General features: G+C 34.3%; 3 protein-coding genes and 1 pseudogene across 3 annotated transcripts, besides 1 other annotated feature; all 4 read left to right on the top strand.

The window, feature by feature from the left end:
- Positions 1-565: 565 nt before the first annotated feature.
- On the top strand, positions 566-2,626 carry TbgDal_VII2150 (the record flags this gene model as incomplete). The annotated part of the gene is made up of 1 exon (XM_011776230.1): positions 566-2,626. One exon carries the CDS (start codon positions 566-568, stop codon positions 2,624-2,626), a length of 2,061 nt encoding a protein of 686 aa, XP_011774532.1.
- A 3,532-nt stretch (positions 2,627-6,158) lies between these two features.
- Positions 6,159-8,222, top strand: TbgDal_VII2140 (retrotransposon hot spot (RHS) protein, putative; the record flags this gene model as incomplete). Its single annotated transcript, XM_011776229.1, has 1 exon — positions 6,159-8,222. One exon carries the CDS (start codon positions 6,159-6,161, stop codon positions 8,220-8,222), a length of 2,064 nt encoding a protein of 687 aa, XP_011774531.1.
- Positions 8,223-11,767: 3,545 nt separating this feature from the next.
- Positions 11,768-13,825, top strand: TbgDal_VII2130 (annotated as a pseudogene).
- Positions 11,768-13,825: a sequence feature.
- A 3,541-nt stretch (positions 13,826-17,366) lies between these two features.
- TbgDal_VII2125 (hypothetical protein, unlikely) lies at positions 17,367-17,726 on the top strand (the record flags this gene model as incomplete). Its single annotated transcript, XM_011776228.1, has 1 exon — positions 17,367-17,726. The coding sequence occupies one exon, from the start codon at positions 17,367-17,369 to the stop codon at positions 17,724-17,726; it is 360 nt and encodes a 119-aa protein (XP_011774530.1).
- Positions 17,727-18,006: the final 280 nt, after the last annotated feature.

The raw sequence follows: 18,006 nt of genomic DNA, 5'->3' as shown, positions 1-18,006 counted from the left end.
GTGAGATGGAGCCAAGATGTTATAATGAATAACAGTTTGTATGTGCATGTTTGCTGATGCTTTGAGTTAATGTTCTTTCGATGTTATAATTAAGAACCTTTGTGACATACGTTGTCCTCATTATTACGTGTGCAATGTATAATCTATTATTGTAAATTCTGTTTATCTCATTATTAATACTATTGTTTATTATTTCAAAAAGTATGACATATTATACTATATGCATACATATTATATTATATGAAATAGTAGTATTCTTCACTTAGGATTTCGTGTTTGTTATCTCTCATATCTAAAAATCTTATTACTCATGCTTTCATACAGAATATTTAATTGATTGAACATCACTATTCAATATAAGCAAGGGGTTGTGAAGGGGTTTAACTGTAAGGAGGGGTTATAATTTGTTCTGTTAGTTTATGATATTCATGAACTGTATATATGTGTTGCTTGATAGTGTGTACACATCATTCCCTTCATTTTACTATTTGATTTAACACACACACACATATGTGCAGAAAGTAACGCAATATTACCTATTTAAAGTTATTATTTTGAGATAGGAATGATTCAAAACAACGGCAATATGAGAAATACTCAGAATGTGTTTAACGAACGGTTTAATCGTGCACAAGGTGAAGTGCAGGAACGAGGTGGACGACAGATGCAGAATCCATCGGTAACTGGAAAAAGGAAATCTCGTGAAGAGGAGTTATATGAGTCTCTGTATTATGCGAAGTGGAGTTATGTGATGTCAGGTTATAATCAAGAGCCACTCGGTATGAAGGTATTCTTTGGAAGACCACAACACATATGGACGGAAGAAGAAGTGGATATAACTCCTGAACATTGTGAAGTTGATGAGGAACTTGAGGAGAGACCCACTGGCCTGGAGATCTTTGTCCTTACATCAATGATGGGTTGGCCATCAGCTACGTTTCAATTAGGTATCAATGATGAAAGTGGTATAATGGACAATAATGTCTACATCCGTCGTGAAATGATGCGTGTGTGGTATATAATACAACAAAAATTAAATGCATGGTGGGTGCAAAAGACAGAGAGCACACCACCAACACACATTGTCATTGGTATATCTGGTATTGGAAAATCATGTGGAGTTGGATCATTTTTACTTCATTCCCTACTTCACTTCCATGAAGGAATGCTTGATGTCGTTGTGTATTTCACGGATGCCAAAGCTTACCTTATATACAACAAGAAGGGGAATGAGGAAGGGAGGGTTGTATTGTACAAGAGAAAAGACGTCACTAATGTTATTAAAGAAATGCGTTTAAAAATAAGAGGGCATATTATTTTTGATACTGATGGACCTGATGAGACTCCGCCTTATGAGACCCAATATCTTGGGTGGGGAATAACTACACTCAACACTCCGGATACATACTATTATGAAGATTGGGAGAAGGACTATTTAAGTTGGAATGTGATTTTAAACTGCGATGACGTACGTGACATTAAGGCGTTTGTGGCCTGGAAGAAACTGTCCCTATTTCCCAACTATACAACTCTCGATGAAAATGCTCGTTTGAAGGTTAAGGAAGAACTAGAGGATGAGTGGAGGTTGGTGGAGAGACGTGTTGACTTTGTGGGGCCGCTGCCTCGTTATGTTTTCAGTAATGGAGCTGGCTGTCGTGAGGCGGCGGTAATAAGGTATCTAAGCAGTCTCAGTTGTAATAGACGAGATGGCTATGATATGATGATGGGAAAATATTTTGAATGGAAAGGTAATCATTTCACAGAATCGTTAATAAAGATTGTACGGGAGAGGAGCAGATATGGAAACCTCGAATCATACCACTGTAGACCTCTATCAGTTGCCATTGGGAATATGATACTCTGTACGCTGTTTGCAGATGTTGCGGAAAGTATGTCATCCCATGAATTCATGATGGAATACGGTAAGGTCGGAGCCTACTCGCTTAAAACAAGGGCTTTGGTTTCACTTCTCTTTCCTAGAGTCTTTTGTGTGGTCACAAAACATTTGAACTACCTCCGAAGACTCGGAGAGACGGAAGACAAGCGTAGCATCCTGAAAGATATGACCCCACAACAGTTTCAAATTTTTGAACAAAAGTTCTTGCCAGAAGCTGGACAGAATGCAATTGGAAACTGTAAATACAAAGTGCTCTACAGGTCATTGGAAGAGAGTAAGCTTTTTGTGGATGGCTTTTTCTTTGTGGAAGATTGCTCTAGAAGGGTTGCGGATATGAGGGATGGTTTTCCACAACTGGGAGTTGCCTCAAAGACTATTGTGCTTATTCAAATAACAGATAATTACAGGAAAGAAGCAAGTGTTTCAGAGTTACAGGAATTTATGACAAACATTGCAAGGTATTTTTCCGATTGGGATACCTTTTCTCGTAACATGGCATGGGAGATGATATATGTTAATGCTATTTATGGTGGTGTGATTAAGACGCGGCAACGATGTGTGAACAACAACACCGCTGATGCTGAGCAACAAACTGAGGAAACACAAGTATTTTGGGATGGTATTGACCAGTATCAAATAACATTTGATAACAAGATACAGAAAGAGCTTATAATAGCGTATCATGAAGAGAGAAAATATCGAGATGCACCAGCATTCACACGGAAATGAGGTCATGAGTAGCATCCTATTGTGAAGACCATTTCGTCACTTTTACATATAACATGTTAGAGGTTGGAAAAAACATATTGTATTTCTTCTGTTTCTTCATTGCAATTCTTTTAATTTTCCTTTTGTGTTTCAGGAGGGTTGTGAAGTTAACTTTATCTGACAATGAAGTATAACTCACATGCACCTTTATAGTTTTTTGGCTATTGTACCTTTCCTTCAAATAAATGAGTAAATATATTAAGCATAAAATTTCTTTTACGTCTTTGTTCTGTTGAAATACACTTGTGCAAGATGCAAGAAGAGATTTCATTTATTTATTATTTTTTTTTCTGTCAATGGGCAAAGCTACTCAAACGCGTCAGCACACAGTGATGAATACAGAATATGGGATGCAGTGCTTGCCATATTTACTTCATTTGTTTTTTTTCATTTATTTCAGTAACAATCACTAATCTACAAATGCTATAGTGAAGTGATTGTTGTTTCCACACATGTGGTTAAGCTTTAAGTTGTTTAATAAAATTCAAAACTATTATTGTATTCTAATGAAACTTTCTTGACGTACATAAACCCTCTTATATTTTACATCACTTCCCCATGTATTTATATTTAGTATTTAATGTTTTAGTTTCTGTTCAACGTATGATTTGTATTGCAGAGTTCATCACATGGAAGGCATCATTATGACTAACTATCGCACATTAGTTGTTGTATCTTCTGTGGAAGTATTCATGGCATAGCGCTGCATTACTTTAGAGTATTGTGTGAAACAGTATTTATGCCTTTCAGAGGATTATTACTATTTGCATTTCAGTGACATCTACTGTTCATTTCATTAGATAATAATACTTCAAATAATTATGCAGATATTCAAAAGCTGTACCTTTTGTAAATATGGATTTACACATATGTAATGTTGAAGAACTGATATGTGGTGTGTCTCAAAACCATTCTCTCTCTCTCTCTCTCTATATATATATATATATATATATATATATATATATCAATAAAGTGCTTGTATCTTTGAGTAGTGGAATAATTTCATTAACATATGTAATTCAACTCAGATATAAATGAAATAAACAAAATCAAGTAAGCTTTATTGCTTATAGTGAAGTATTAATTTAATAATTTGATATTTTGTATTTTTACTATATGCTATATGTAAAGCAAGTGAATAACTCCTGTGTGATGAATAGGTGGAAGAGATGACGAGTCCAGTAGTTTATGCAATACAAAAGCACAAGGAGAAACATGAGACTATTTTCATTTTATCATACTGACACATGCATGAAACAACAAAAATAGGTTACATGCAGCATGTCTATATGTTAGAAGCGTGCGACGTGTAACCGAGAGACTCATTCCAGTTTTTATGTCGATAATTGCTTATGCTTTTATCTTTCTTTTTATTTATTTTGGAAAGGAGATGGATTGCACATAAGATATTTACATAACTATCAAAATATGAAATGGACGAAAGAAGCAAATATCAGTGTCCCTCACAGAGTGTGAAATATTGCAGTAGCGATAAGCAGGATTTCATTCAAATATTAAAGAGACTTATAGCCACAAAGTGGAGTGCTGTGTATATATTTGTAACCCAACAGAACTGTGGTGACGAGAAGAAATCAAAGAAACACTGTATGAGTATAGTTATATCCGTTGCTGTTTAGATGTATCTCACCCATCAATAGCATTTGCATCTGCAGAAATAAATAGGGACAAATGATATTGTTTGAGACATTCTTGTTCAATAGGTTAGAAGGTAGGAATATTGTTTTGTCCCTTCACTCCTCATGCGGGGGAACCTGTCTCAACACTGCTGACTAACTTAATCCATAAAAGAAATCAGTTGCAAAGCAGTGTCTACTGAAGGATTGCCGATACACTGAGGACAAATAAAAGATACAACCACTGTTACGTATTTCCCCCTTATATGAAGTGTAGTATCTTATATAATGGAAGTTCCATGTAGTTTCCTTAAGGTAATTCTTTTCTTCTATCATTACTCTTGTGTTAATATTTGTACAATTATTTATTTGTATCTTCCAAAAGGAACATTACAACATCAGTTTAAAGAAAGGAAGTAAATAATATATGATTGTTGTATGGTATATGAAAAAGAAAAAGAATATGTATAGTGACAATATGCGATATATTTAGGGATGTAGGAAATGATGAGTGATATAGTAATAGAGTACTTCTTTTTCATTATTGGATACTACAATTTAATAAAGACACATGATTTCCAATGACAGAAAGCATGTATTTGTGTCTTGACGCGAGTGGAAGAACAACTTTACTATTCCCTAAACTTTATTTCCATGATTAAGTTTTACGAGTGAGTGAGTACAATATAGGGAAAGATTAAGATAAAATATGCACATGATTTCTACTCACACAATGCTATGCTCACATAGATGTATCTTAAGTTTCCATCATTCTCCATTACATTTTATTTTTTATATTCCTTTGATTCCTTACACTTCTTATATTCCATGTAATATTTGCATTAAATATATTGAGTATATTGAATATATTGAATATATTCCTTTATTCAGTGTTGTCAGTGTTATGTAACTATTGCATATATTTTCCACATGTGGTGAATCACTGCAGAAGATTTGAGATATTATATAATATTTTATTGTTCACAGAAAATTTATCCTTTGTTTCCTTATTCTCATAATTCAATTTTCCTTAAACTTTCAATTTTTTTGCGTGTACTGAAAGAATATGTGAACAATTGCAAATGCAACTAGGAAATAAAAAAATAAATGATCTTAGTATCTTCACATATTCCTTAGTGTCAAAGATGAGAGTTCCCAAACAAGGAGACAACAAGATAATGTTGAAAGTGTTTAATAATGAGATGAGATACCATCCCAATATTTGACAGTACAGAAGATATTTGTGTTGGGTTTTGTATGTTACGGTTTACACTCAAACATTGTCGTCTATGCTGTGAAATGGAGCCAAGATGTTATAATGAATAACAGTTTGTATGTGCATATATGCTGATGCTTTGAGTTAATGTTCTTTCGATGTTATAATTAAGAACCTTTGTGACATACGTTGTCCTCATTATTACGTGTGCAATGTATAATCTATTATTGTAAATTCTGTTTATCTCATTATTAATACTATTGTTTATTATTTTAAAAAGTATGACATATTATACTATATGCATACATATTATATTATATGAAATAGTAGTATTCTTCACTTAGGATTTCGTGTTTGTTATCTCTCATATCTAAAAATCTTATTACTCATGCTTTCATACAGAATATTTAATTGATTGAACATCACTATTCAATATATGCAAGGGGTTGTTAAGGGGTTTAACTGTAAGGAGAGGTTATAATTTGTTCTGTTAGTTTATGATATTCATGAACTGTATATATATGTTGCTTGATAGTGTGTACACATCATTCCCTTCATTTTACTATTTGATTTAACACACACACACATATGTGCAGAAAGTAACACAATATTACCTATTTAAAGTTATTATTTTGAGATAGGAATGATTCAAAACAACGGCAATATGAGAAATACTCAGAATGTGTTTAACGAACGGTTTAATCGTGCACAAGGTGAAGTGCAGGAACGAGGTGGACGACAGATGCAGAATCCATCGGTAACTGGAAAAAGGAAATCTCGTGAAGAGGAGTTATATGAGTCTCTGTATTATGCGAAGTGGAGTTATGTGATGTCAGGTTATAATCAAGAGCCACTCGGTATGAAGGTATTCTTTGGAAGACCACAACACATATGGACGGAAGAAGAAGTGGATATAACTCCTGAACATTGTGAAGTTGATGCGGAACTTGAGGAGAGACCCACTGGCCTGGAGATCTTTGTCCTTACATCAAAGATGGGTTGGCCATCAGCTACGTTTCAATTAGGTATCAATGATGAAAGTGGTATAATGGACAATAATGTCTACATCCGTCGTGAAATGATGCGTGTGTGGTATATAATACAACAAAAATTAAATGAATGGTGGGTGGAAAAGACAGAGAGCACACCACCAACACACATTGTCATTGGTATTCCAGGGACTGGAAAATCATGTGGAGTTGGATCATTTTTACTTCATTCCCTACTTCACTTCCATGAAGGAATGCTTGATGTCGTTGTGTATTTCACGGATGTGGACGCTTACCTTATATACAACAAGAAGGGGAATGAGGAAGGGAGGGTTGTATTGTACAAGAGAAAAGACGTCACTAATGTTATTAAAGAAATGCGTTTGAAAAAAAGAGGGCATATTATTTTTGATACTGATGGACCTGATGAGACTCCGCCTTATGAGACCCAATATCTTGGGTGGGGAATAACTACACTCAACACTCCGGATACATACTATTATAAACATTGGGAGAAGGACTATTTCAGTTGGAATGTGATTTTAAACTGCGATGACGTACGTGACATTAAGGCGTTTGTGGCCTGGAAGAAACTGTCCCTATTTCCCAACTATACGACTCTCGATGAAAATGCTCGTGCGAAGGTTATGGAAGAGCTAGAGGATGAGTGGAGGTTGGTGGAGAGACGTGTTGACGTTGTGGGGCCGCTGCCTCGTTATGTTTTCAGCAAGCAAAGTTACACCAACCGGCTGCAGGATATCAGTGATTACCTAAGAAGCCTAGAAAATGAGAAGAAAGAAGAGTATGAAACGATTCTGGAAAAATATTTTACGTGGAAAAGTGAAAAAGTGGTTCACAGTTTAGTGAAGATTGTACGGGAGGGGAGCGGATATGGCAACCTCGAATCATACCACTGTAGACCTCTATCAGTTGCCATTGGGAATATGATACTCTGTACGCTGTTTTCAACTGTTGCAACACTGATGGTTGAGAAACATAGTGAAAGCGTATACGGTAAGGTCGGAGCCTACTCGTTTGAAACAAGGGCTTTGGTTTCACTTCTCTTTCCTAGAGTCTTTTGTGTGGTCACAAAACATTTGAACTACCTCCGAAGACTCGGAGAGACGGAAGACAAGCGTAGCATCCTGAAAGATATGACCCCACAACAGTTTCAAATTTTTGAACAAAAGTTCTTACCAAAAACTGGACAGAATGCAATTGGAAACTGTAAATACAAGGTGCTCTACAGGTCATTGGAGGAGAGTAAGCTTTTTGTGGATGGCTTTTTCTTTGTGGAAGATTGCTCTAGAAGGGTTGCGGATATGAGGGATGGTTTTCCACAACTGGGAGTTGCCTCAAAGACTATTGTGCTTATTCAAATAACAGATAATTACAGGAAAGAAGCAAGTGTTTCAGAGTTACAGGAATTTATGACAAACATTGCAAGGTATTTTTCCGATTGGGATACCTTTTCTCGTAACATGGCATGGGAGATGATATATGTTAATGCTATTTATGGTGGTGTGATTAAGACGCGGCAACGATGTGTGAACAACAACACCGCTGATGCTGAGCAACAAACTGAGGAAACACAAGTATTTTGGGATGGTATTGACCAGTATCAAATAACATTTGATAACAAGATACAGAAAGAGCTTATAATAGCGTATCATGAAGAGAGAAAATATCGAGATGCACCAGCATTCACACGGAAATGAGGTCATGAGTAGCATCCTATTGTGAAGACCATTTCGTCACTTTTACATATAACATGTTAGAGGTTGGAAAAAACATATTGTATTTCTTCTGTTTCTTCATTGTAATTATTTTAATTTTCCTTTTGTGTTTCAGGAGGGTTGTGAAGTTAACTTTATCTGACAATGAAGTATAACTCACATGCACCTTTATAGTTTTTTGGCTATTGTACCTTTCCTTCAAATAAATGAGTAAATATATTAAGCATAAAATTTCTTTTACGTCTTTGTTTTGTTGAAATACACTTGTACAAGATGCAAGAAGAGATTTCATTTATTTATTATTTTTTTTCTGTCAATGGGCAAAGCTACTCAAACACGTCAGCACACAGTGATGAATACAGAATATGGGATGCAGTGCTTGCCATATTTACTTCATTTGTTTTTTTCATTTATTTCAGTAACAATCACTAATCTACAAATGCTATAGTGAAGTGATTGTTGTTTCCACACATGTGGTTAAGCTTTAAGTTGTTTAATAAAATTCAAAACTATTATTGTATTCTAATGAAACTTTCTTGACGTACATAAACCCTCTTATAGTTTACATCACTTCCCCATGTATTTATATTTAGTATTTAATGTTTTAGTTTCTGTTCAACGTATGATTTGTATTGCAGAGTTCATCACATGGAAGGCATCATTATGACTAACTATCGCACATTAGTTGTTGTATCTTCTGTGGAAGTATTCATGGCATAGCGCTGCATTACTTTAGAGTATTGTGTGAAACAGTATTTATGCCTTTCAGAGGATTATTACTATTTGCATTTCAGTGACATCTACTGTTCATTTCATTAGATAATAATACTTCAAATAATTATGCAGATATTCAAAAGCTGTACCTTTTGTAAATATGGATTTACACATATGTAATGTTGAAGAACTGATATGTGGTGTGTCTCAAAACCATTCTCTCTCTCTCTCTCTCTCTCTCTATATATATATATATATATATCAATAAAGTGCTTGTATCTTTGAGTAGTGGAATAATTTCAATTAACATATGTAATTCAACTCAGATATAAATGAAATAAACAAAATCAAGTAAGCTTTATTGCTTATAGTGAAGTATTAATTTAATAATTTGATATTTTGTATTTTTACTATATGCTATATGTAAAGCAAGTGAATAACTCCTGTGTGATGAATAGGTGGAAGAGATGACGAGTCCAGTAGTTTATGCAATACAAAAGCACAAGGAGAAACATGAGACTATTTTCATTTTATCATACTGACACATGAATGAAACAACAAAAATAGGTTACATGCAGCATGTCTATATGTTAGAAGCGTGCGACGTGTAACCGAGAGACTCATTCCAGTTTTTATGTCGATAATTGCTTATGCTTTTATCTTTCTTTTTATTTATTTTGGAAAGAAGATGGATTGCACATAAGATATTTACATAACTATCAAAATATGAAATGGACGAAAGAAGCAAATATCAGTGTCCCTCACAGAGTGTGAAATATTGCAGTAGCGATAGGCAGGATTTCATTCAAATATTAAAGAGACTTATAGCCACAAAGTGGAGTGCTGTGTATATATTTGTAACCCAACAGAACTGTGGTGACGAGAAGAAATCAAAGAAACACTGTATGAGTATAGTTATATCCGTTGCTGTTTAGATGTATCTCACCCATCAATAGCATTTGCATCTGCAGAAATAAATAGGGACAAATGATATTGTTTGAGACATTCTTGTTCAATAGGTTAGAAGGTAGGAATATTGTTTTGTCCCTTCACTCCTCATGCGGGGGAACCTGTCTCAACACTGCTGACTAACTTAATCCATAAAAGAAATCAGTTGCAAAGCAGTGTCTACTGAAGGATTGCCGATACACTGAGGACAAATAAAAGATACAACCACTGTTACGTTTTTACCCCTTATATGAAGTGTAGTATCTTATATAATGGAAGTTCCATGTAGTTTCCTTAAGGTAATTCTTTTCTTCTATTATTACTCTTGTGTTAATATTTGTTCAATTATTTATTTGTATCTTCCAAAAGGAACATTACGACATCAGTTTAAAGAAAGGAAGTAAATAATATATGATTGTTGTATGGTATATGAAAAATAAAAAGAATATGTATAGTGACAATATGCGATATATTTAGGGATGTAGGAAATGATGAGTGATATAGTAATAGAGTACTTCTTTTTCATTATTGGATACTACAATTTAATAAAGACACATGATTTCCAATGACAGAAAGCATGTATTTGTGTCTTGACGCGAGTGGAAGAACAACTTTACTATTCCCTAAACTTTATTTCCATGATTAAATTTTACGAGTGAGTGAGTACAATATAGGGAAAGATTAAGATAAAATATGCAAATGATTTCTACTCACACAACGCTATGCTCACATAGATGTATCTTAAGTTTCCATCATTCTCCATTACATTTTATTTTTTATATTCCTTTGATTCCTTACACTTCTTATATTCCATGTAATATTTGCATTAAATATATTGACTATATTGACTATATTGAATATATTCCTTTATTCAGTGTTGTCAGTGTTATGTAACTATTGCATATATTTTCCACATGTGGTGAATCACTGCAGAAGATTTGAGATATTATATAATATTTTATTGTTCACAGAAAATTTATCCTTTGTTTCCTTATTCTCATAATTCAATTTTCCTTAAACTTTCAATTTTTTTGCGTGTACTGAAAGAATATGTGAACAATTGCAAATGCAACTAGTAAATAAAAAAATAAATGATCTTAGTATCTTCACATATTCCTTAGTGTCAAAGATGAGAGTTCCCAAACAAGGAGACAACAAGATAATGTTGAAAGTGTTTAATAATGAGATGAGATACCATCCCAATATTTAACAGTACAGAAGATATTTGTGTTGGGTTTTGTATGTTACGGTTTACACTCAAACATTGTCGTCTATATTGTGGGATGGAGCCAAGATGTTATAATGAATAACAGTTTGTATGTGCATATATGCTGATGCTTTGAGTTAATGTTCTTTCGATGTTATAATTAAGAACCTTTGTGACATACGTTGTCCTCATTATTACGTGTGCAATGTATAATCTATTATTGTAAATTCTGTTTATCTCATTATTAATACTATTGTTTATTATTTCAAAAAGTATGACATATTATACTATATGCATACATATTATATTATATGAAATAGTAGTATTCTTCACTTATGGTTTCGTGTTTGTTATCTCTCATATCTAAAAATCTTATTACTCATGCTTTCATACAGAATATTTAATTGATTGAACATCACTATTCAATATAAGCAAGGGGTTGTGAAGGGGTTTAACTGTAAGGAGGGGTTATAATTTGTTCTGTTAGTTTATGATATTCATGAACTGTATATATGTGTTGCTTGATAGTGTGTACACATCATTCCCTTCATTTTACTATTTGATTTAACACACACACACACACACACACACAAACACACACATATGTGCAGAAAGTAACACAATATTACCTATTTAAAGTTATTATTTTGAGATAGGAATGATTCAAAACAACGGCAATATGAGAAATACTCAGAATGTGTTTAACGAACGGTTTAATCGTGCACAAGGTGAAGTGCAGGAACAAGGTGGACGACAGATGCAGAATCCATCGGTAACTGGAAAAAGGAAATCTCGTGAAGAGGAGTTATATGAGTCTCTGTATTATGCGAAGTGGAGTTATGTGATGTCAGGTTATAATCAAGAGCCACTCGGTATGAAGGTATTCTTTGGAAGACCACAACACATATGGACGGAAGAAGAAGTGGATATAACTCCTGAACATTGTGAAGTTGATGCGGAACTTGAGGAGAGACCCACTGGCCTGGAGATCTTTGTCCTTACATCAAAGATGGGTTAGCCATCATGCGGATTTCAATGTTGTCTCATTAGTTTATATGGGGGAAATGGAGGTCATATTTACGTCCGTCGTGAAATGATGCGTGTGTGGTATATAATACAACGAAAATTAAATGCATGGTGGGTGGAAAAGACAGAGAGCACACCACCAACACACATTGTCATTGGTATATCTGGTATTGGAAAATCATGTGGAGTTGGATCATTTTTACTTCATTCCCTACTTCACTTCCATGAAGGAATGCTTGATGTCGTTGTGTATTTCACGGATGCCAAAGCTTACCTTATATACAACAAGAAGGGGAATGAGGAAGGGAGGGTTGTATTGTACAAGAGAAAAGACGTCACTAATGTTATTGAAGAAATGCGTTTGAAAAAAAGAGGGCATATTATTTTTGATACTGATGGACCTGATGAGACTCCGCCTTATGAGACCCAATATCTTGGGTGGGGAATAACTACACTCAACACTCCGGATACACACTATTATGAACATTGGGAGAAGGACTATTTAAGTTGGAATGTGATTTTAAACTGCGATGACGTACGTGACATTAAGGCGTTTGTGGCCTGGAAGAAACTGTCCCTATTTCCCAACTATACGACTCTCGATGAAAATGCTCGTGCGAAGGTTAAGGAAGAACTAGAGGATGAGTGGAGGTTGGTGGAGAGACGTGTTGACTTTGTGGGGCCGCTGCCTCGTTATGTTTTCAGTAATGGAGCTGGCCGTCGTGAGGCGGCGGTAATAAGGTATCTAAGCAGTCTCAGTTGTAATAGACGAGATGGCTATGATATGATGATGGGAAAATATTTTGAATGGAAAGGTAATCATTTCACAGAATCGTTAATAAAGATTGTACGGGAGAGGAGCAGATATGGAAACCTCGAATCATACCACTGTAGACCTCTATCAGTTGCCATTGGGAATATGATACTCTGTACGCTGTTTTCAACTGTTGCAACACTGATGGTTGAGAAACATAGTGAAAGCGTATACGGTAAGGTCGGAGCCTACTCGCTTGAAACAAGGGCTTTGGTTTCACTTCTCTTTCCTGGAGTCTTTTGTGTGGTCACAAAACATTTGAACTACCTCCGAAGACTCGGAGAGACGGAAGACAAGCGTAGCATCCTGAAAGATATGACCCCACAACAGTTTCAACTTGTTGAACAAATGTTCTTACCAAAAACTGGACAGAATGCAATTGGAAACTGTAAATACAAAGTGCTCTACAGGTCATTGGATGAGAGCAAGCTTTTTGTGGATGGCTTTTTCTTTGTGGAAGATTGCTCTAGAAGGGTTGCGGATATGCGGGATGGTTTTCCACAACTGGGAGTTGCCTCAAAGACTATTGTGCTTATTCAAATAACAGATAATTACAGGAAAGAAGCAAGTGTTTCAGAGTTACAGGAATTTATGACAAACATTGCAAGGTATTTTTCCGATTGGGATACCTTTTCTCGTAACATGGCATGGGAGATGATATATGTTAATGCTATTTATGGTGGTGTGATTAAGACGCGGCAACGATGTGTGAACAACAACACCGCTGATGCTGAGCAACAAACTGAGGAAACACAAGTATTTTGGGATGGTATTGACCAGTATCAAATAACATTTGATAAAAAGATACAGAAAGAGCTTATAATAGCGTATCATGAAGAGAGAAAATATCGAGATGCACCAGCATTCACACGGAAATGAGGTCATGAGTAGCATCCTATTGTGAAGACCATTTCGTCACTTTTACATATAACATGTTAGAGGTTGGAAAAAACATATTGTATTCCTTCTGTTTCTTCATTGTAATTCTTTTAATTTTCCTTTTGTGTTTCAGGAGGGTTGTGAAGTTAACTTTATCTGACAATGAAGTATAACTCACATGCACCTTTATAGTTTTTTGGCTATTGTACCTTTCCTTCAAATAAATGAGTAAATATATTAAGCATAAAATTTCTTTTACGTCTTTGTTTTGTTGAAATACACTTGTGCAAGATGCAAGAAGAGATTTCATTTATTTATTATTTTTTTTCTGTCAATGGGCAAAGCTACTCAAACGCGTCAGCACACAGTGATGAATACAGAATATGGGATGCAGTGCTTGCCATATTTACTTCATTTGTTTTTTTTCATTTATTTCAGTAACAATCACTAATCTACAAATGCTATAGTGAAGTGATTGTTGTTTCCACACATGTGGTTAAGCTTTAAGTTGTTTAATAAAATTCAAAACTATTATTGTATTCTAATGAAACTTTCTTGACGTACATAAACCCTCTTATATTTTACATCACTTCCCCATGTATTTATATTTAGTATTTAATGTTTTAGTTTCTGTTCAACGTATGATTTGTATTGCAGAGTTCATCACATGGAAGGCATCATTATGACTAACTATCGCACATTAGTTGTTGTATCTTCTGTGGAAGTATTCATGGCATAGCGCTGCATTACTTTAGAGTATTGTGTGAAACAGTATTTATGCCTTTCAGAGGATTATTACTATTTGCATTTCAGTGACATCTACTGTTCATTTCATTAGATAATAATACTTCAAATAATTATGCAGATATTCAAAAGCTGTACCTTTTGTAAATATGGATTTACACATATGTAATGTTGAAGAACTGATATGTGGTGTGTCTCAAAACCATTCTCTCTCTCTCTCTCTATATATATATATATCAATAAAGTGCTTGTATCTTTGAGTAGTGGAATAATTTCAATTAACATATGTAATTCAACTCAGATATAAATGAAATAAACAAAATCAAGTAAGCTTTATTGCTTATAGTGAAGTATTAATTTAATAATTTGATATTTTGTATTTTTACTATATGCTATATGTAAAGCAAGTGAACAACTCCTGTGTGATGAATAGGTGGAAGAGATGACGAGTCCAGTAGTTTATGCAATACAAAAGCACAAGGAGAAACATGAGACTATTTTCATTTTATCATACTGACACATGCATGAAACAACAAAAATAGGTTACATGCAGCATGTCTATATGTTAGAAGCGTGCGACGTGTAACCGAGAGACTCATTCCAGTTTTTATGTCGATAATTGCTTATGCTTTTATCTTTCTTTTTATTTATTTTGGAAAGGAGATGGATTGCACATAAGATATTTACATAACTATCAAAATATGAAATGGACGAAAGAAGCAAATATCAGTGTCCCTCACAGAGTGTGAAATATTGCAGTAGCGATAAGCAGGATTTCATTCAAATATTAAAGAGACTTATAGCCACAAAGTGGAGTGCTGTGTATATATTTGTAACCCAACAGAACTGTGGTGACGAGAAGAAATCAAAGAAACACTGTATGAGTATAGTTATATCCGTTGCTGTTTAGATGTATCTCACCCATCAATAGCATTTGCATCTGCAGAAATAAATAGGGACAAATGATATTGTTTGAGACATTCTTGTTCAATAGGTTAGAAGGTAGGAATATTGTTTTGTCCCTTCACTCCTCATGCGGGGGAACCTGTCTCAACACTGCTGACTAACTTAATCCATAAAAGAAATCAGTTGCAAAGCAGTGTCTACTGAAGGATTGCCGATACACTGAGGACAAATAAAAGATACAACAACTGTTACGTATTTCCCCCTTATATGAAGTGTAGTATCTTATATAATGGAAGTTCCATGTAGTTTCCTTAAGGTAATTCTTTTCTTCTATCATTACTCTTGTGTTAATATTTGTACAATTATTTATTTGTATCTTCCAAAAGGAACATTACGACATCAGTTTAAAGAAAGGAAGTAAATAATATATGATTGTTGTATGGTATATGAAAAATAAAAAGAATATGTATAGTGACAATATGCGATATATTTAGGGATGTAGGAAATGATGAGTGATATAGTAATAGAGTACTTCTTTTTCATTATTGGATACTACAATTTAATAAAGACACATGATTTCCAATGACAGAAAGCATGTATTTGTGTCTTGACGCGAGTGGAAGAACAACTTTACTATTCCCTAAACTTTATTTCCATGATTAAATTTTACGAGTGAGTGAGTACAATATAGGGAAAGATTAAGATAAAATATGCACATGATTTCTACTCACACAACGCTATGCTCACATAGATGTATCTTAAGTTTCCATCATTCTCCATTACATTTTATTTTTTATATTCCTTTGATTCCTTACACTTCTTATATTCCATGTAATATTTGCATTAAATATATTGACTATATTGAGTATATTGAATATATTCCTTTATTCAGTGTTGTCAGTGTTATGTAACTATTGCATATATTTTCCACATGTGGTGAATCACTGCAGAAGATTTGAGATATTATATAATATTTTATTGTTCACAGAAAATTTATCCTTTGTTTCCTTATTCTCATAATTCAATTTTCCTTAAACTTTCAATTTTTTTGCGTGTACTGAAAGAATACGTGAACAATTGCAAATGCAACTAGGAAATAAAAAAATAAATGATCTTAGTATCTTCACATATTCCTTAGTGTCAAAGATGAGAGTTCCCAAACAAGGAGACAACAAGATAATGTTGAAAGTGTTTAATAATGAGATGAGATACCATCCCAATATTTAACAGTACAGAAGATATTTGTGTTGGGTTTTGTATGTTACGGTTTACACTCAAACATTGTCGTCTATGCTGTGAGATGGAGCCAAGATGTTATAATGAATAACAGTTTGTATGTGCATATATGCTGATGCTTTGAGTTAATGTTCTTTCGATGTTATAATTAAGAACCTTTGTGACATACGTTGTCCTCATTATTACGTGTGCAATGTATAATCTATTATTGTAAATTCTGTTTATCTCATTATTAATACTATTGTTTATTATTTCAAAAAGTATGACATATTATACTATATGCATACATATTATATTATATGAAATAGTAGTATTCTTCACTTAGGATTTCGTGTTTGTTATCTCTCATATCTAAAAATCTTATTACTCATGCTTTCATACAGAATATTTAATTGATTGAACATCACTATTCAATATAAGCAAGGGGTTGTGAAGGGGTTTAACTGTAAGGAGAGGTTATAATTTGTTCTGTTAGTTTATGATATTCATGAACTGCATATATGTGTTGCTTGATAGTGTGTACACATCATTCCCTTCATTTTACTATTTGATTTAACACACACACACACACACACAAACACACACACACACACACATATGTGCAGAAAGTAACACAATATTACCTATTTAAAGTTATTATTTTGAGATAGGAATGATTCAAAACAACGGCAATATGGGAAATACTCAGAATGTGTTTAACGAACGGTTTAATCGTGCACAAGGTGAAGTGCAGGAACAAGGTGGACGACAGATGCAGAATCCATCGGTAACTGGAAAAAGGAAATCTCGTGAAGAGGAGTTATATGAGTCTCTGTATTATGCGAAGTGGAGTTATGTGATGTCAGGTTATAATCAAGAGCCACTCGGTATGAAGGTATTCTTTGGAAGACCACAACACATATGGACGGAAGAAGAAGTGGATATAACTCCTGAACATTGTGAAGTTGATGCGGAACTTGAGGAGAGACCCACTGGCCTGGAGATCTTTGTCCTTACATCAAAGATGGGTTAGCCATCATGCGGATTTCAATGTTCTCTCATTAGTTTATATGGGGGAAATGGAGGTCATATTTACGTCCGTCGTGAAATGATGCGTGTGTGGTATATAATACAACAAAAATTAAATGCATGGTGGGTGCAAAAGACAGAGAGCACACCACCAACACACATTGTCATTGGTATATCTGGTATTGGAAAATCATGTGGAGTTGGATCATTTTTACTTCATTCCCTACTTCACTTCCATGAAGGAATGCTTGATGTCGCTGTGTATTTCACGGATGTGGACGCTT

The sequence above is a fragment of the Trypanosoma brucei genome, chromosome 7, assembly GCF_000210295.1.
Source record: "Trypanosoma brucei gambiense DAL972 chromosome 7, complete sequence".
NCBI lineage: Eukaryota > Euglenozoa > Kinetoplastea > Trypanosomatida > Trypanosomatidae > Trypanosoma > Trypanosoma brucei.
The sequence above is the reverse complement of the archived record's forward strand: the minus strand, read 5'-3'. Positions and strand labels throughout refer to the sequence as shown.